Raw genomic sequence first — 21,474 nt, 5'->3', positions numbered from 1 at the left:
GTTATGGACAAACCGTGACGAGCACAGAAGTCCAATAACAGAACACCACTCGGGTTTTGATCGGGGTGGCGTTCCTCCCAATCACGCCCCTCCGGGTCTCACTGTCATTGCCCACGTGAGCATTGAAGTCCCCCAGTAGAACGAGGGAGTCCCCAGAGGGGGCGCTCTCCAGCACACCCTCCACGGACTCCAAAAAGGGTGGGTATTCTGAGCTGCTGTTTGGTGCATAAGCGCAAACAACAGTCAGAACCCGTCCCCCCACCCGAAGGCGGAGGGAGGCTACCCTCTCGTCTACCGGGGTAAACCCCAACGTACAGGCACCAAGCCGGGGGGCAATAAGTATGCCCACACCTGCTCGGCGCGTCTCACCGTGGGCAACTCCAGAGTGGAAGAGGGTCCAACCCCTCTCGAGAGGATTGGTACCAGAACCCAAGCTGTGTGTGGAGGAGAGTCCGACTATATCTAGTCGGAACTTCTCTGCCTCACCCACCAGCTCAGGCTCCTTCCCTGCCAGAGAGGTGATATTCCATGTCCCAAGAGTTAGCTTCTGCAGCTGGGGGTTGGACCGCCAAGGCCCCCGCCTTTGGCTGCTGCCCAACTCTCTGCGCACACGACCCCTTTGGCCCCTCCCACAGGTGGTGAGCCCATGGGAAGTTACCGCCTGTTAATGCGATAATTTTGACAGCCCTAAATTAACTAAAAAATAATAATAATAAAGCAAATGTGACACAAAGAATGGTTTGCTAAAATTTGCTTAAATATATTGTTCTATGTAAAGGACGTCAGCCAAGGTCGGCCCTCCACATTTTTACCACACCAAATCTGGCCCCCTTTGCACAAAGTTTGGACACCCCTGATCTAAAATATATGAAAGTTTAATAACGTGTAGAAATTATAACGATATACCGTGATACTTAATTTTTTTCTGGTCTGGTAGCTATATGCATATACTTAAAAAAAAAATCGGAACGCTAAATTTGCTTGCATAAATATTACACAAAATAAATACCACTACTGACTGAAAGACCTTAAACAAAAAGTTTACATGCTAATAATGTTAGCAAAGAAGCTAAAAGTTTCTTTATGTATTTAACTGTGTAACCCCGGTGCTTCCCTTGGCATTGCCACAATTTACATAGTTTGTCGTGTTGTCGCCATTGTGGCTTCCCTGCCCGGCAGGGCGGCCAGCGTGAGAGAAAGCGGGGCAAACAATCGCGTTAAAAATAGAACTTGATTGTACAGTAGCCGTTTTGTACGTCGCCATTGGCAAGCCGGGCAAAGGGGTGGAGAGGGCGGATACTTTGGGCCGGTAACAATAAATGACAGCGGCAGCGGCCAATCGGGAGCTCACCATCAAAGCCTTTAATGCCTTTGTGGAGGGAGAGGCCGTGCCCTGGAGCGAACCTCCTCCGACTGCCTGGGAGAGAAGCACCTGTAGCTCTCGCTTAGACACTCCTCGGCCCTGCGAAGGTACCGTTACACGCCGAAAGAAGCTCTACAACCACGGGAACCATGCTGCTATACCAGTTGGCTGTCCTTGCTGCGCTCGCCGTTATGGGTGAGTAAACTTTATCCTCTGGGTTCTCTATTGACGTAAGACGCAACTTTTCTTGTTGAATAAATCTTAATAGTCGTATCGGGGATGAATGACTGCTTCAATTTGAGTGGACAGTATTTTGGACCAGGGCACGTGGACTTTTACATGTCCACTTGCTGGTTTCCATTGACAGTGATAGACGTCCAATCCATTTGAAGTGGGCGGTTGACAGCGAATGAACGAATGTTCGTTCAATGCCACCATCCCAGTTCAAAATACTGTAATAAACTAAACAAAATAATATTCTATTCTAAACTATAAACTCATTTAAATCTACAACAGAAGGATGAAAGCCACATGGTAGACGCATATGTTAGTCAAAGGCACCAAAGGAGTGCATGTGACGTTAAACACGGCTTGTTGACGTCACGTTGAATAAATCTTGTTTGTTGTATTGGGGATGCCTGACGTAGTGTACTTTTACATCATAAAGGTTTTACAGTACACCCCCTGTACTTTAAAGCCTTAGCTTCCATTGGCAACGATAGATATCCAGGTCATTAGAAGTGTGAGGGTTGGCAGCTCCTTATTCAAATGAATTGGACGTCTACTAGTGATAAACTCATTTAAATTAAAAGCAGAAGGATGAAACTCATTTAAATTAAAAGCAGAAGGATGAAAGCTATATGGTGGACATCTTTCATCAAGGGCTGAACATTGGTACAGACAGCATAAAATGCATGAACATTTTTGCTGGGGACGGGACATTAATAAGACCAAAAAGATTGGGTGAATGGGGGTCAGGGCTTCATTTCTCACGAATATGAACCTAATTAATTGATAGGCTAAATTATCTATGCTATGTAATGACTCATACGAACTTTCATATGTATTGGTTCAGGTGATACAACATTCGATTCAAACCTTTGTCAAAAACTACAAAAGATACATTTTGAAAACTTCCGGAATAAATCTCTGGATTTTATAAGTAAATCTAAAGTGCAATATTTTAACAGAAATTTTATTAACACATTTGTTAGTAATCTCTTAACTCTCCAGGAATACAAAAAATAAAGTGTTGTCTTAAGACCACTCAACATTTGTCGTAATAAATCAATTAAATAGAACTGAAAAAACATTTTTGTTTGGGTATAATAAAATTAAAATGGACCCTTCCTTCAGGTGTACAACTGCTTTTGTCCACAAGCACAGCCAAACTCAATTAAAAAAAATTGAAAACATGATTGATGAATGTATGATTATTTGAAAAATGTCTGTATTGGCTGCAAACAAAAATGTTTTGAAATAAAATATTTTAGAAAATAAATACATTTTAAATAAATGCAAGTCATCAGCCAATTACACGAGAGTTTGAGGGGAAAAATGGACTGGCACATTTAGCAAGTGAAAAGAGGTTAATCTTAGTCTGAACATAAGGAAAATAATTCACTTCATAATGGTAGGGTCAATTCTATCCTTACAAAATATGGGAAGAAAATCTAAATGACTTGTATATTTAATGCAAATAAGGTGGCTTTAAAGTTGGGAACAATTTGAGCATCCTGAAAAGTTGGTAGTGTTGTGTGTCTATCGTCCCTATGCAAACCTACACTCTTGTGTAGGGTGAATTCTATCCTTACAAAATATGGGAAGAAAATCTAAATGACCAATATTTTTAATGCAAATAAGGTTGCTTTAAAGTTGGCGGGGACAATTTGAACATCCTGAAAAGTTGCGAGTGTTATGTGCCTACCGTACCTATGCAAACTTACGCCCTTGTCTTTCATCATCAATGGCATTGAGAGAGTTTAAAAAAGAGTGCTCTTAAGCAACATCAGGCATTATTGATATAGCAGCCCTTCCAAACAATTTTTTTTAATCAAAGGCAGCAATATTGTGAAAGTATAATAATACCATCAGATTATGTCTCGTACACAATTATTACTATAACTACTCCATTTTGTTCAAAAACATACTGAAATTCATATCAGAAGTCATGGAAGTTTTGTTCAATGGTACATAAATAAAACTGTTGAATTTGTTCAGAATTATTTGTGTGGCATAAGGTACATGAGAAAAAAATGAGTTTTATTTAGTCGGCCATAAAAAATGTGAGATCAAGCCTTTAGTTCGACACATACAGCATTTATCACTATACTTGCCACTCATGTAAACAAACACAAAATACATAATACACTACATTATGGGACTTAATAATTTCAGGGTCAGTTAGGCTTTTTAATACTTATAGTTTCTCCCGCACACCTGGTGTGTGGTTGGAAAGAACTGCTTTAAAGCAATAAATGTGATTAATATCCGATAGAAGACCTCCCATGCTGAATTTCTCATTTCTAATGTTTCCAGGATGTGAGTCACACAGTACACACAAACTGCTTCATGTACATGAGTAAAACTGTTTGCGCAAATTATTATATAATTTAATGGCATAAACTCATGTTTTTGGGCTGTTAAAATGTAGTACTTATAAAAGGTGACAACAAAAGTCCTAAACTTGTCAAGCCATGTTTACACATGATAAGACATTCACTATAATCACGTGGTATTAAAGCAGTGTTACCCAACTATAAGCAGGAGCACATATTTTACATAAAAATCTCAATACACTGAAATAACTTCAGTTTCAGTCCTTCCCACACAGTGTGAAATATAAGCCTTTTTAGATGAACACAAAGTTATTATTATTCTGTTATTTGAATAGGTTAATTGTACCTGGCCAGCACACAAGGATGCTTTCAGGCAGAGATTGCAAAAGACCTCACGTTGTGTCGTCATCTGCGGAGGTTTAATAATTATTTTTGGACAAACTAAGGCATACACTGTATCTGCAGTCAAATTTAGGGATAATTTCTGTAGAAAATTATGCTGGTATTCAACTAATATACAAGTACACGTTCCTGAAACATTTCTTATAGGCCCTCAACTTTTTTCATACACTATAGACCAGTTTCACTTGAAGAAATATTATAAACGGCAAATATGGAAACAAACGGATGGTCAAATATTCAATTTTCCTTAAGATGAATGTAGTTTTTGGAAATATCAGGAGTCTTGCTTATGTTTTTGTCTTCATTGAGCTGGCCACCATGTCGCATCTTGTGTTCCATATAATATAATGGGACATTGTTGCCAGGAAACTTTTGCATATTTGGCAAGTACTTCCAGTGTCCATACACTTGTGTGTGGAATGGTTGTATGCTACTACAACAAGTTTTCTAAGTTTAGTAATATAAAGACCTCCTCAGCATACCGCTGTGCAACGGGATGGAAATGCTCCATCTTCTGACCCAGCTCCTCACTGGAAGCCTCTCCATGACGTGTCATTGACACCCACGGGCAGCCTGGTCGGCAAAGGAAACCGCTACATATGTTTTACAGCCTGGTTTATTAACTGGGTTGGTGTGGCATACCCTCCGCAAAAAAAGTCTACCAGCCAGTGCTTGGGGAATCTTGCGTAGAGTATCAAAAATGTTCCAGTTTAAGATTTTAAGAACAGTAAAAAGGAAACTAAATTTTCTTTTTTTGTTACGATCTATAAACTACTACTACTACTACTACTACTATAACTGCCTCTGAATTAGCCTTTTTCCCTGGCTGGATCAGTACATGTCCACGTGTTTGTGTGAAGTCAGGCGGAGAACTTGACACCAAATTGACTGTAAAGACTATGAAATATACTATACTCAGGGGTGCACATAAGTGGTCCGCATGCGCGCATGCGTACTGGACGTAGACAAATGCGCTGGCCCTCAACGGCTTCCATACGCTTTTGCGTACCGATGGCTGACCACTGGATTTGCGGCGGACACGAGAAAATAACTTATCAAAATTTTGAAGAGGCCGGCCACACTGAGTAATTACTTTAGTGATGGGACGAAATGAGCCGAGGTTCCGAAGCTTGTGTCGAGTAATGGGAGGGCGGTTTCCACGAAGCTTGTAGCGAGGCGCGCTTCATTTCGGCAAAACCCGGAAATAATGACGTGGGAAGCCTTGCCGGCGGCCGGCGGCCGGCGGCCGGCTGCATCTCGTGAGTGCTTCGGAAGTGATCCAACGTTTGGCGCACATTGCAAAAACAGGACAGACTACGGTATAAATTGGTTGCAAAACGCAATGGTGATCGCCTGTTATCTCACATTTTGTGGATTTCGGGCTCCTGTACTTGTTACATCTGTGCGCAACAGTGCAACCAGTGCAATCTTTTTTCGAGCCTTGTCCTTTGCTTGCGATGGAACCTGCGCGAAAAGAGCGATCCTCCCCTGTATGGGAACATTTTGATTTGATTGCTTTCAATAAGGTAAGGGAGAAAAACTACTTTAATATAAATGTGAGTGTGTGTGTGTACCTATCTGAACCAAACATCAACAGAATGAACGATCCATTAGTGTACTGGGAGGCACAAAAGAATACCTACCCAAATTTATATAAACTGGCACTCACATTTCTCTGCACCCCAGCTTCATCTGTGCCTTGTGAAAGAATATTTTCTAAAGCTGGTGAAATATTTTCCCCCCAAAAAACTGTTTAAAGCCAGCCACTGTGGGAAAGCTATTATTTCTAAATAAAAATGAATAACAAATTACCCTTAGCACTTGTTGTATTTTGTTCACATACTAAATTACTAACACAAGCACACTTAAATATTTTTGTCTTAAGCAAATAGCCATTGAATTCTTAACAATGTTGACCTCTTGGGCTTCTAGACCACTTGATGGCGCCATAGGGTAAATGAAGCACCATGAAGCTTTGCTACATGTGCAAACCAATTGGCTGCAAAGCTTCATTGCTTCATGAGGCTTCATTTGGCCATCACTAAATTACTTCCGTGTTCCCCCACCCCCATCAAAAGACAGACAGACAGACGACAGAGACGTCACCGGAGCTACCGAAAAAAAGGACTTTTGCTGAAAAGTGGCTACAGGAAGTACCATGGCTAGAAGCAAATCATGCTCGCACGGAAATGCGGTACAAAATGTGCCGTGAAAATCCCAATGTTGCCGATAAGAGCAGCGCATTTTATGTAGGGTCAAAGAATTTCAGCCATCCAAACTTTGAAAAGCACGAAAAAAACTGAGAGCATTGGCAATTAAGCAAACTATCGATGTCAAACAGGACCCCACTCGCCCTATGGACAAGTGGCGGAATAAAGGTAATGAACAGCGACATGCACTGACAAACGTGTTTTTGCTCGCATTTTACAAAGCTAAACATGCACGTTCAATGTGGTCTTATGAGGAGGATATCCCACTTTTAAAAAGGCTTGGAGTTAATGTGGGAGCAACATAATGCCCTTTATTTCTTTACATTTCACTTCAAAGTAATGGCAATTTTGTTGTGCCAGTTGATGTTAATCAAGCATTAATTGTTAATATAATTAATTAAAGTTAATTGGCTCTAAGTAAAGCTTGTCATAAATTTATCGCATCAGGCGGGTCGGCTCTCAAGCTCAATGAGGACCAAGTCACATCTCCAGGTCCTCCTCTGAGAACCTGGGCAAAAAAATTATGTGCACCCCTGACTATACTATACTACTAACACTGTCAGATGAATGACTTCACCTTCACTTCTTCCACCAAAAGGACAACAACAAAACTCCTCTTGCTTGACTTTCCAAACACTCTTTTAGATTGCATTGACACCAGTGTCAAACTCACACCAAACTATAGTATACCAATGCACACTCAAATAAACACATCTAGCTTTATACGCAACAAAGTGCTATTTGCCGTCATCCTCGTCACCAGCTTCCCTCACAAAAAGCCTACATCTGTTCAGACAACCTCAAACTTTGTAAAAGCAAACACTTGTTACATCGTCGTCTTAGAAAATAGTTTCTCAAATCCATAATCGATTACAGTAAACTGTCCGTCCGTCCGTCCGTCCGTCCGTCCATCCATTTCCGCTTGCTCCGGGGTCGGGTCCGGGGGCAGCAGCTTTAACAGGGAAGCCCAGACTTCCCTCTCCCCAGCCACTTCAACCAGCTGCTCCGGCGGGATCCCAAGGCAATCCCAGGCCAGCCAAAAGACATATTCTCTCCAGCGTGTTGTGGGTCGTCTTAGGGGCCTTCCGCCGGTGGGACATGCCCGGAACACCTCTCCGGGGAGGTGTCCAGGAGGCATCCGATCCAGATGCCCAAGCCACCTAAGCTGGCTCCTCTCTGCGCGGAGGAGTAGCGGCTCGACGCCGAGTCCCTCCCGGATGACCGAGCTTCTCACCCCATCTCTAAGGGAGAGCCCAGACACCCTGCGCAGGAAAGTCATTTCGGCTACTTGTATCCCGGGATCTTGTTCTTTCGGTCACGACCCACAGCTCATGACCATAGGTGAGGGTAGAAACTGGTAAATTGAGAGCTTCGCCCTTCGGCTCAGCTCCTTCTTCACCACTACGTACCGGTGGAGAGTCCGCATTACTGCAGACGCTGCACCGATCCGCCTGTTGACCTCCCGCTCCCTTCTACCCTCAGTCGTGAACAAGACCCTAAGATACAGTGGGGCAAATAAGTATTTGGGCAACCACCAATTGTGCAAGTTCTCCTACTTGAAAAGATTACAGAGGCCTCTAATTGTCAACATGGGTAAACCTCAACCATGAGAGACAGAATGTGGAAAAAAAAAAAACAGAAAATCACATTGTTTGATTTTTAAAGAATTTAGTTCCAAATTAGAGTGGAAAATAAGTATTTGGTCACCTACAAACAAGCAAGATTTCTGGCTGTCAAAGAGGTCTAACTTCTTCTAACGAGGTCCAACGAGGTCTAACGAGGCTCCACTCATTACCTGTATTATTGGCACCTGTTTTAACTCATTATCGGTATAAAAGACACCTGTCCACAACTTCAGTCACTCACACTCCAAACTCCACTATGGCCAAGACCAAAGAGCAGTCGAAGGACACCAGAGACAAAATTATAGACCTGCCTGCACCAGGCTGGGAAGACTGAATCTGCAATAGGTAAAGCGCTTGGTGTAAAGAAATCAACTGTGGGAGCAATTATTAGAAAATGGAAGACACACAAGACCACTGATAATCTCCCTCGATCTAGGGCTCCATGCAAGATCTCACCCCGTGGCGTCAAAATGATAACTTGAACGGTGAGCAAAAATCCCAGAACCACACGGGGGGACCTAGTGAATGACCTACAGAGAGCTGGGACCACAGTAACAAAGGCTACTATCAGTAACATAATGCTCCGCCAGGGACTCAAATCCTGCACTGCCAGACGTGTCCCCCTGCTGAAGAAAGTTCACGTCCAGGCCCGTCTGTGGTTCGCTAGAGAGCATTTAGATGATCCAGAAGAGGACTGGGAGACTGTGTTATGGTCAGATGAAACCAAAATAGAACTTTTTGGTAGAAACACAGGTTCTCGTATTTGGAGGAGAAAGAATACTGAATTGCATCCGAAGAACACCATACCCACTGTGAAGCATGGGGGTGTAAGCATCATGCTTTGGGGCCTTTTTTTCTGCAAAGGGACCAGGACAACTGATCTGTGTAAAGGAAAGAATGAATGGGGCAGGGCAACAAAGGAGTGGCTTCATAAGAAGCATTTCAAGGTCCTGGCGTGGCCTAGCCAGTCTCCAGATCTCAACTCCATAGAAAATTTGTGGAGGGAGTTGAAAGTTCGTGTTGCCCAACGGCTAGCCCCAAAACATCTGCATGGAGGAATGGGCCAAAAATACCAGCAACAGTGTGTGAAAAGCTTATGAAGAGTTACAGAAAACGTTTGGCCTCCGTTATTGCCAACAAAGGGTACATAACAAAGTATTGAGATGAACTTTTGGTATTGACCAATTACTTATTTTCCACCATGATTTGCAAATAAATTGTTTAAAAATCAAACAATGTGATTTTCAGTTTTTTTTCCCCCCACATTCTGTCTCTCATGGTTGAGGTTTATCAATGTTGACAATTACAGGCCTCTTTAATATTTTCAATTGGGAGAACTTGCACAATTAGTGGTTGACTAAACACTTATTGCCCCACTGTACTTGAACTCCTCCACTTGGGGAAGGATCTCATCCCCGATCCGGAGAGGGCACTCCACCCTTTTTCGACTGAGGACCATGGTCTCGGATTTGGAGGTGCTGATCTTAATCCCAACTGCTTCACACTCGGCTGCAGCCGCTCCAGTGAGAGTTGGAGGGGGCCCCCCGGTAACCCGCGTCCGGGCAGGGGAAAACTGACTCCATTTGTGTTTATCATCATAAGGGGTCTTTGGAGTCATGCTTTGTCTGGTCCCTCACCTAGGATCTGTTTGCCATGGGTGACCCTGCCAGGGGCATAAAGCCCCAGACAACATAGCTCCTAGGATCATTGGGATACGCAAACCCCTACACCACGATAAGGTGATGACTCATGGAGGGGCATATGTACAGTAAACCTGCCATGTAAATACTTTAAGTGGAATTAAATGTGCACACTCTTATCTTCGTGGGTCATCCTTGTTGTGCAACTTGCAGTATTTGAGATTTACAGAACGAAGTAATTTGTGGAGTTTCTCACGTCTCAGAAAAAGAGTATGACTGAGTTAGCCTCAAGCTATTTTCAACGCATAGATTGAAATACTATTACATGAAAAAAGATAGTGCTATATATGTTTATATATGTATATGTATATATGTAAATATATGTATGTATATAATACATTATGTATTTTATATATTATAACAACAATAATAACTACCCCCACACATGCTATTTTCTTTTTTTTGTCTGTTTAATTGAGGAAAAAAGTGTTTTGGAGGGAGGATATCTGAGATAGTAGTGTTTTGAGTTACGAATTGAACAATACAATTCCAACTCAAGTCAATTATATTATCATTGGTAGTATTAATAATATTTCTAGTAATATTGAGAAACAACAAGCATCCTAATGGAAGGGTTCAAAAAGTTATTTTTGGTCCACTACTTCTTGCAACAATGGAAAAGGAATTAAATTGTGTACCAATATTGGTGGAAGGGATGCTTATCACCAATATTTACTGTAGCTAAAGCCTTCATCCTAATACACCGTGCCAAAAGTGGAGCAGCTCAGTTTATGTTGTCAACCTTCCCAGCTTTTTTTTTTAACAACATAAAGCGAACTAATTATAATTCTTCATCGTCATAGGATGGAGATCCATCATGTGGCGTCATGTGCTTTGGTGTGTCGAACCTTTGCGGCGTTTCACTAGACTGAGGCGTGACCGAGTGTATCTGTAGTGGCGTCATTCTCTCGGTTCTGCATTCTGGTTAAGTGAGAGCCACTGATGTTACAGTTCATGCACACCTTCTACATTTCCACAGCTAGCTGCTTATCTGTACTTCCTGTTCCTTTACAGCAGGCAATCATAATCTTAATTTCCTCCCGACAGTACCTTTTTTTTCCCAGTAATGATCTCACTATTGTGTTTTGTGTGCATCCATTAATGTGGATTAGAGTGCAAGAGGACACTAAGTCTCACGTCGTACTTGGCCCCGTTTTAATTGGATATGATACCTGCAGAGGTCGTGCGACACAACCATCTGTTCAGCCTGACATTTAAGATTTTATTTCACCAGCAGGAACTTTACCCCGTACATAGGAACTTTGGGAGGATTGTGTACTACAGGGTTCCCGCGGGGTCTTAAAAAGTATTAAAAACATAGAATTTATGAATTTGGAAATAATACATTAAAAAAGTCTTGAAAAAGTATTGAAATTTCATATCTGCGTCTTAAAATGTATGATGTATTTAACTTTCTCATTTTTCCTCAAAAGTGTCATTTGTCATTTTGATTAAATAACATAGCCTTAATAAATAAATGGGGTGGAGGAGCCAATCGTTGAGAAATCAAAGCAGCCCCCAGTCAAAATGACATCTCGCTGTATTCCCGCGTGAATCCTGTGTCACGACTGGAGTCCCGACAAAATGTCATGCTCTACGCCAGGGGTCCCCATCTGCCGGGCCGCGGACCGGTACCGGTTCGTGGCGCATTTGCGACCGGGCCGCAAAGAAAAAAATAATTTAATAACGACCGAATTCTGGCCGAATTAACCCTGTGCCCCTGCTTAGCACACCAATATCTCTGTCTACTCTAGATATAATACTACAGGATGGATTACAATGTTGTCATAGAAGTCCATTGATTGGACTGCTAGCAGTACATCTTGTCTGTGTATATAATATATCTATGTGCGCTTGTCCTCGATAATAGCGTATTACTAGGCCGCGGCGCAGCACATTTGTTCCCGGAAATAATTAGCCCCCACACGAGCGAAGATAACAGGAAAACAGACGTCTTTGGAAATATTTTTACGGCGAAAAGGGCACCTGACGAGCCTACAACCTCGAAGACCCACAAACTGTGAAGGAGTGGATCCGTGACCCGTTTGTGAATAAACAGAGAGAGCGCAAATGACGGCGACCTTATTAAACGTACATTTGAGACAACAACTCTACCAAGGTTCTGGATTAAAGTCATTCTGGAATATCCTGACTTCATGACAAGAGCGTTGAAAACCTTGCTAAAATTTCCAACATCGTATCTTTGTGAAGCGGGCTTCTTAATTAATGTTTAACGACAAGGCGAAGGCGTTAATGGTGAGCGCGGTGTGCAGCTGTTGTGTGAAGCTTACATGGCAGGATGAATCTGAGGAGAACTTTTCTACAAGTCCTTCCATGATCAAACGTAAGTTAATATTCATTTCTTTCAAGAACGTTTGTAGTGTTTACTTTGGAATCGCTGCATTTGCGCATTTTGTGGCTATGCTTAACGTTACGCGCATGCGCAGAACCGCATCGTTGCAATTTTTGATGGGTTGCAAAATTTGTCAGAACACTGGTCCGTGAAAAAAAAGACCCAAATAACACCGGTCTTTGGTGCAAAAATAGTTTTTTTACACCTAGCCATACATTTAATATTAGAGAGGTGTGGAAATGTAAATTAAAGGAAGCGTGGTTGAGTAAACAATCCTTTCACCTTTGGCTCAAACCAGTGGATAGCAGTCTGTTCGAGGCTTTTTGCATCGTATGCAAAAAAAGATTAAGCTGGATACAATGGGCATGAAGGCGCTAGAGTCCAATGCTAAATCGTCCAAGCACATAACCTCCATGAGAGGAAAGAAACAAACTCCCTCCATTGCCGGCGTTTTTCATTCTGCCTGTATTAGACAGCCAACTGCTCACTAGCCTAAAGAGACAGAAGCTAAATCTAGCCAGCAAGCTGCTAATGTGAGCGAAGCGACAGCAACTAACACTAGCCAGCTAAATGCTAGTGCTGCAGCCTCCCTGCTTCCCAGCCCAGGTACGATTGCTATTGGATTTGCAAGAGTGGATCTACACACATCATTTGGGTCCACAGCAACCATGAAAGCAGAGGTGTTGTGGTTGCTCGAGAGTTTAAAATAACGGCTGCCACACTAAATGCTTAGGGTGTAACGGTACATTTATTTGTATTGAACCGTTTCGGTACGTGGTGCTCGGTTCGGAACGGAGGCGTACCGAACGAGTTGTTGACGTAACGTAACCCTTACTTTTTGAGGCTGTGAGTCAATCGGGTTACAGTTTCTTTGTGTAGATTATATTCACTGTGTCTTCTCTACTATAATGAGGACCAACACGGTACGACAGTATAACCCAGAAACGTCAACGGCGCCTTTCCTCTTTAGCACAGGACTTTTTTCCTTCTTTCTTTCAGAAAGAAAGCTGACCAATACGCGGGGTATGAAAGGCAAATTGTTTTTGGATTATCTATAAATACCTGCTACTTTTTGAGCAGAATTCTAGCTTTGTGTAGGCTAACGTTCCTATTGTTGAAATCACAAAGGTGTGTAATAAACAACTAGCACATTTATATTTTGCATTTTGTTTTCTTACTGAACCGAAAATGAACCGAACCGTGAACCGAACCGTGACCTCAAAACCGAGGTACATAACGAACCGAGATTTTTGTGTACCGTCACACCCCTAATAAATGCTAATGCTAACAAGATCGCCTCTTCTTGGCCTGTGTGTCTGCGCTGTGGTGGTGTCGCATGAGAAGCCTATTCAATACACTGCATTCTTACACACTGCACACATTCCAGATTTCCACTTTCATGACATAAATTAACACAAATTTTGTTTGTTGATATGGCTGTGAACTAGGTATTAAGTTTTTCAAAAAATGGTCTTTATTAGGTCTTAAAAAGTCTTAAATTTAACTTGTAGAAACCTGAAGGAACACTGATTAAGTTGAGTTGTGGAGAGAAAGACTATTGCTATTTCATTTTTCCGGGAGTTGCAGTATATCAGGTGTTTCTGAGGTTATTAACGTGGTAGAGATAGATGCATTAGGTGACAGGAATGTTTTAGTCTTTTGTCCAGAACCACAAAATTATTCAGTTCCTGGAATTCAAGGCTATGGCTATGCCGCTATTCTTGTTGTCAGGCTTTCCGGTCCAATTAAAAATACTATTTAGTTACAGGGTGATTTATCATGTGACATTATAGCACATCGGACCTGGAATTTTGGGTGGAATTGGGCTGTATTTTGAAAAAATGGTTCCTGGACCTTTTGATAGTTATGCCCTGTGACCACGATTCAGTAAAACCAATTTTTTTTTTGTTCCGGTTTAGTCCTCCATGAAATTGGCTAATGAAAAGGAACATATCCTCTGTTTTAGGATCCCCCCTGCTATTTGCAGGTCTACACAGACCCTCAAGCAACTCTACAAAAGCCCCCTGATGCCATTTAATTGAGCCATGCTGAGGGTCATGTGACAATATGTTGATAATGTACACATGATGCCACAAACTGCAGTGACAAGTTTATGATAAATCTCCTATATTCAGTTTGGCATCTACAAATTCTCCTATTTGATGATTTTAAAAAAACAGCTCTGTCCTCATTATTTTAGTAAACATTATGGGCACCTTGGGTATATCCAAACATTTTCATGCTACTGTATTGGAGTGGTTTTGAAAGGGGGTCTGAATCTTAACACCTGACAGTCATTTTTCTCACCTTTTTGTGTTGGATGTAGTTGTTGCTAATTGACCGCTGTGTGAAAGTGAACGCAGTCACGGTCGTGTTATGCCTTCACTGGGTTCAGCATAAAAGGCACAGGCGGATAAATGCTGGGTATTTTGTTACAGCTCTGTTTTGCTGCATCTCAGCGTGTAAGCATCTTGTGACAGGGTTTTTGTTATGACAGGAAGTGGACAGAAAATGCCTCCAGTGAGATGAGTGGTCTACTGTAGCCTCATTGTGTGTGTGTGAAACATGTGCTTTTTGCGCTCAAGCAGCCAAGTATAGTGGGTAAAAGCCGGACCTTTCTGATCCACGTCCTCCTGGGCGTGTTTGGAGACCACCTTTGACCCAGTCATCCCTATTGTGTCTGTGGAGATAATCTGCTTCAGGATAAACCCGCATACACATCACACTCTTAATTACTGGATGCTGCCTGCCTTCCACTTTATTACATGCCTTTAAAGAGCATACGACAGGAGAAAAAAAGTCTTAAATAGCATTATTATGTGAATTAGAATCATATTTTGAGAGGATTCGACTATATACAGCAATTTAGCAAAGCGTAGATGACGAGAAATTTGTCTTTTAATCTGCCGGTTAGCCACGCCTACCATTATAGGGCTCTAGCATCCCCAACAGGTGGATGACGTCAGCGGGAGAATGGGCTCATCGGTTTTACTACTCAGCCCATTGAGGGGGAATTATTCAGAATGAGGAAAACGCGACAAAGAGAGCCGCAAAATGTCATTGTTTCAGTCTCTCTACTCCAATATTTTTACAGGATATTCTTTTTATCCAAGTATTTTCCCCAATAGCTAAATAAATGGCTTGAGAAGGACTAGTCAGCCCGTCGAGGGGGAATTATTCACAATGAGGAAAACGCGATGAAGAGAGCCGCAAAATGTCATTGTTTCAGTCTCTCTACTTCAGTATTTTTGCAGGATATTCTTTTTATCCATGTATTTTCCCCCAATTGCTAAATAAATGGCATGGTCGTGACAAATAACATGGTCTTGTGCTAAATGGAATATGAAATAATAAAAATGCACTTATTCAGGACGACATGGAAAAATTACTCCATAATGGTCAAAACTGTCGACTTCACCTTTACGATCGCACCTCTTGAACGATATTTTATGACACCTAAATCGGGCTTCTGTCATTTGCCTTCCCCGGCTTCAGAGAATGTAAACAAACCAAGAGGCGTGATAGCTAGCCGACATGCTAACCCGAACCAAGTGATGTTTCAAAGTCTTGGAAGCGGAAAAATCACACATAACTAGCCCGGGTCATTTGACATGACGACTGGGTTGTCGATTGTCTTCGTCCATCGGCAAACCACCCGGGGAAGAGCAATTTAAAGCTCGTTCCCCGGAGGAGGGCGGCTGCAGTTGTGCAGCTAATGTGCATGAGAAGAGCTTTTTACATGCCTATCAATGATCAAACGTCAGTAGTCCTTTATTTGAAGAATGTTTGTTGTGTTTACTTTGTAATCGCTGTATTCGCGGCTATTTTTAACACAAAGTTGCAATTTCTGATAGGGTGGAAAATTTGACAGAACGCCGGGCACATGAAGAGGGGAAAAAGCCGAGTATAGTGCTCGCCCGGCAGGAGAATATGCGACAAGCCGCTGGTTGTCGGCCAAGTGGACAATGAGCATGTCAGCCACAAAATGCAAGCCACCTCCGTATTAAAATGATCCCAGTATTTGACAAAATACGAAACAAGATGTTTACTCACTTCCTCGTTAGGTCCCATGGTCCCACAGTAGTAGGGCTTATTTTTAGCCAATATCCACGGTGAATGGGAACCTTTTGAAACTCCAAAAAGGCGAACACGCCTTCTGCAGCCGTTTGGCTGGCGTGATGCGAAACATAAACAAATTAATCCGCAAAATCAGCTGAATCCTTAGTCTTTCTCATACAACAGTACGGCTGTAAAGTGAAGAGGACTCCTTCTCCCGTACACGTCACAGCGCCGTCTTCCTCAATGCAAGACCGAATCCGGAACTCACTCGTTTTCATGCCACGGGATTAAAAAAACTAAATAAATATAGCGATCGCTTCCACACACATCCAAGCGGTCCATATCATTCAGGAGCATAAAATACCGCGTTTTATGAAATAAACATTCTTTTTCGTGTCACAGGCACTTTATTTCATGGCTGTAGCTGTTAGCATTACACGACACTTACAAGCCATGCACGTCACTAAAACCTCTACCGTTACCTAAAAATGTAATCAGTGATAATAATAGTAACAACAATATGAATAGTATATTAAGTAAGTATATTGTTTCCATTTGTAATTGATAAAGGAAATCTAAAGTACAATGTTTTTTTGTTTATTATTGTTATATAAATAACTAAATATGGCAAAGTTTACATAACTGGTTTTGAAATTATTTCTTAATTAAAATTTAAATAGTAAGAAAGCAGTAAATATACTGTATCTTGCCAATGACATTGGCTCGGTAAAGATTAAGTTGATTTATGACTTGTAGAGCATAAACTGGGCTTAAATTGAGGGTTATCAATGTCATATTTTCCAGTAGAAAGTCTACGTGGATAGATGGATGGAACAAAACTTTGATATACACTATATTTAACAGACGCTACTTCCTTCTGCTGTGCTGTCCCTCTTTATTGGTGCCAACACACACTGTGTTCTGCTATGAATATTATGGAGATTAAGGGTACTGATAACACACGCACCTATGTACACACACACAAACACTCAACAAATGTTGACTTACGTCTACGAAACCTGCTGTTACCATAACCACCACATCAACTACTTTGACCAGTCAAATACTGATAAATGATAGGACTATGTGGGAAATAAAGGATAAAATGTGTCTCTTTTATGTTTCTAAACAACATTTTGAATGGAAAGAATGTGGCAAGTAGTCTCAGTGTGAAATGTAATAACCTTCAACACCCCATGGCCCCTAACACGTGTGTTACGATAACATAGCACAGTCAGGGCACGACTGAGCTAATATGAACAAACGCCAACACGGCTGGATGTGGTTTAAGAGGTTTTGCCTTAACCTCCGTCAGTGGTCATCCAACCTCAGATTAGCATGCCACCTTTAAATCGGAATCTAGACAACATCAGCATTCAATGCGGCAGTCGTTTTCAGGCCACTCACAGGAAGCTTCTCCTGTTTCATACCAAGCAAAGTGGCACCTTTTTAAATTCACCATACTCATATGTCGATTTGTCACAGATGTGGGATGCTGTGAAGATAGTGGGAAGTTAGCTAGTGCTATGGTGAAATATTGAAAGCACGTTAGTATCTCAAATCTTGGTTGACAACTAAAAAACTTGATTTACAAAATTAGAAAACTTAAGATGGCACACTGATAGGTCAGGTTACCACTGTTTTTCCCTGGTCAGTTAAAAATGCACCAATAATAAATATAAAAATTCCTGAAACTTTTGGGGAAAAAAAGTTTACAGGTAATTTAGCGTGAGATATTAGTGGTAGAGCAAATGGGCCACAGAAATTTTATATACATAAGCATGTTTTGTTGTAGCTGAAGTCACTAAATAGCTTTCTGAGCCTCTCAAATAGCACAAATGAGTTTGGGGTTTGGGGGATTTAATCAACACATTGGAAGAGTAGAATAAATACGGTATTGGCCTGAATATAAGATGACCCCCTCTTTTTCAAGACTCAAATTTGAAAAAAGACTTTCTGAACACCAAATTAATTTTTATTAGGGCTGCAGCTATCGAATATTTTAGTAATCTAGTAATCGAGTAATCGACTGAAAATTCAATCGATTAATCGAGTAATCGGATAGAACCTTTTTTCTTTTAGGTAAAGAGCAATTATATAAATATTGTATATAAATATGCATGAGAAAAAAAGACAATCCAATATTTTCAGTCAATCAATGTCTTTATTTCCGATGTACATTGTTGAAAACAGCCAACAATTGCATCTCAGGTCTGACTAGAAGAAAAAATTCACTGCTTTCACTCCAAAAACTTAAAATCTTATATAAAAAAACAAACAAACCTTATATAAAAAAACATATTTCTTAATATTTCTAAAAATATAATCACGCTTGATAACACACATCACTTGAAAGCAATGTGTTTTTCCCACGTGTTTCAATTGAATTTCCATTTGTGTCAAGCTATTTTTAAGTTGTAGTTTTAAGTTATTCTAAACTGTAAGTACTGATATGATTTTGAGTTTTTGCAGTGTTCAAAATAAATGTATGATACCTGCTGTATTGGAGCACATTAGGGACCAGTGCTATTTGGTGTCTTATTCAGCAATGACTACTGAGCTAAAACTGACGGTTAGCTTTTTTGTTTTAATTTTACACCCTCATCACTCTACAGCGCTGTTTTTACAGATTGAATAAAGCCTGTATGTAAGACATGTTAACCACGCATCGACAGTGGTCATAATCAATACAAACTTAGCCCTCCGAAGGGCTAACGTTACGTGAGCGAGTGACAGTAACGTTATATTTATTAGCGCTGAGAAGTCTACTGCATAAAGATGGCGGCTGTTTACTAACGCTGCCCAGACGCGGCCGAGTCTGTCATTTCGCATCTAGTTCTAAATGCATGCGATATCTATGGGACGCATTGGACACTACCTGCTACCACACTAGCATCATGCGGGCGTAGTTTTTAGCAATGTCAGCGTAGTTTATAGCGCCTGTCGGCTGCAGTAAGGTTTTTTTGAGCTCTGTCATGACAGAATATCGCTTCAATGATATCTGGCGCCATCTAGCGTCGTGAATTGGTATAATGTCCAGACTGCTAATAAAAGCATTCTTATTTCAATGCAAAAAACACTGTCTTATATTTGGGCCAACACGGTAGGTCACAAAAACTGTCACATTCTGCTGCTGGTTAGAGTTGGGTTGTTACAGAGCTGGCTGTGGGGGCGTTCCCGACATTGCATCTGCAGCTAGTTCCAGCTAATCAACATTAGTATTTCATGCCGGTGAGCCAAGACAACGGTACAGAGATATTAGCTTGCTGGTCGCCATTTGACACATACTACTTTCGAGTCGCTGTATTTGCCGTCTTTGTTCGTCAGCCCCCTTTGTTTTGTGATCCTCTACCTTGTGCAGGTATTGAGTCTTTTTGTTGTCTTTTTGGGCTCTCTGCCAGCTGCTTAGTTTCGCATTATTGATCCCCATCGACCTATTGTCACAGACCTTTTGTCGTTTCCTCTTTTCTGCGATCACTTGTTTTTTGTTTTGTTTGAGTTTAATAAATTCTTCAATGCTTCCCCTCGGTTGTCTGATCTTGGGTCCCATCTTGTTATCCGCATTTGGGGATCGTAACAAAAACTTGAAGTTTTAGATAAATATCCATAGTTAAAATTAATGTCTTGTGTAATTTAGCCTGTGACGTTTTGTAAAGTAAATATGCAGCAAATGGGTCACTGGAACATTTAGTTCCAGGAAGTACAAAGTACAATTGCAATTCATGGCAATTGGAAACATTGGTATGCTAATACAATCAGGTTCCTAGGCCTCTCGAAAGTACAATTTAGTTTCAGAGCAATTATCATGTGACTTTGTAGGAATAATGGGATGCAGGAACCATTTCGTTTCAGGCAGTGTTGTTTTAGTCAAAGATGACTAATGAAAATATTTAATCAACGAACAATTTTATCATGGCGACGACGAGACCATAACAAGCTAAAAACGTACAGTGTTCCAAAATGGTTGACCCCATTCTAAATGCCCTTATCTTGGACACTACTTGATGGATCTTAATGAAACTAAATACACTTTATGTTGAAGGTCATAAGTTTTATTGGTCAAATTTACAAAGAAAAGTACAAATATTTGTTGGTTCTATGACAGATTTTCATAAATGTTATATATGAGCGCCGCCTGTGACTCTGCACACGTCGAGTCGGTATTCGAGCTTGTGCCAAACTCGCTGAAATTTCTTGAAATTTTTGGTGCCAAGTCCTAATTTGTTTTGTAGTTGGTGACTTTGCCTAATTTGTGAAGAAGGCCGCTGCACTGTCTTCGGTGACTGAGTTCGAGCATACTCTAACACGCAAAATGCCTTTTCTTTTGAAGTGAACGGCATTTCTTAACCTGAAAAGATAGAAATGCCAAACGTTAAACACAAAAACCCGAAACTTTTCTACACAAGCTGTGAAAATTTGAGGTCATTCCAACGAAAATTGTCAAAATTATTGGCCTACGTAATGGGGTCAAACATTTTGGAACACCCTGTATTTCAGCAGACTAAAACATGATGAAACGCGTTTTCGTCTGACGAGACAAGAACGAGAAAAAAAAAACGCAATAGTTTCAGTCACATGTTCATAAAGTGTGATATTTATTAGCCTGCATCGTAGAAGTGTCTGCTTGTGTCACTCATGTGACGTGCTGTCTGTCATTTCGCATCTAGTTCTAAATGCATGCGATATCTATGGGACGCATTGGACACTACCTGCTACCACACTAGCATCATGCGGGCGTAGTTTTTAGCAATGTCAGCGTAGTTTATAGCACCTGTCGGCTGCAGTAAGGTTTTTTTGAGCTCTGTCATGACAGAATATCGCTTCAATGATATCTGGCGCCATCTAGCGTCGTGAATTGGTATAATGTCCAGACTGCTAATAAAAGCATTCTTATTTCAATGCAAAAAACACTGTCTTATATTTGGGCCAACACGGTAGGTCACAAAAACTGTCACATTCTGCTGCTGGTTAGAGTTGGGTTGTTACAGAGCTGGCTGTGGGGGCGTTCCCGACATTGCATCTGCAGCTAGTTCCAGCTAATCAACATTAGTATTTCATGCCGGTGAGCCAAGACAACGGTACAGAGATATTAGCTTGCTGGTCGCCATTTGACACATACTACTTTCGAGTCGCTGTATTTGCCGTCTTTGTTCGTCAGCCCCCTTTGTTTTGTGATCCTCTACCTTGTGCAGGTATTGAGTCTT

The 21,474-nt window shown here is 41.3% G+C and overlaps 1 protein-coding gene across 2 annotated transcripts in view; it reads left to right on the top strand.

The window, feature by feature from the left end:
- The first annotated feature begins 1,379 nt into the window (after nucleotides 1-1,379).
- si:ch211-198m17.1 (mucin-2) overlaps nucleotides 1,380-21,474 on the top strand; it is a 34,100-nt gene continuing 14,005 nt past the window's right edge. The window contains exon 1 of one of the 2 annotated variants that reach the window (XM_057817375.1): nucleotides 1,380-1,558. In XM_057817375.1, coding sequence (XP_057673358.1) covers nucleotides 1,513-1,558 — 46 coding nt within the window. In that variant the 5' untranslated portion in view covers nucleotides 1,380-1,512. The remainder of the gene's footprint in view (nucleotides 1,559-21,474) is intronic. The other variant, XM_057817376.1, reaches the window with a different exon arrangement.

Source organism: Corythoichthys intestinalis, chromosome 16 (genome assembly GCF_030265065.1).
Source record: "Corythoichthys intestinalis isolate RoL2023-P3 chromosome 16, ASM3026506v1, whole genome shotgun sequence".
Taxonomy (NCBI): domain Eukaryota; kingdom Metazoa; phylum Chordata; class Actinopteri; order Syngnathiformes; family Syngnathidae; genus Corythoichthys; species Corythoichthys intestinalis.
This window is presented reverse-complemented; position numbering and strand designations above follow the sequence as displayed.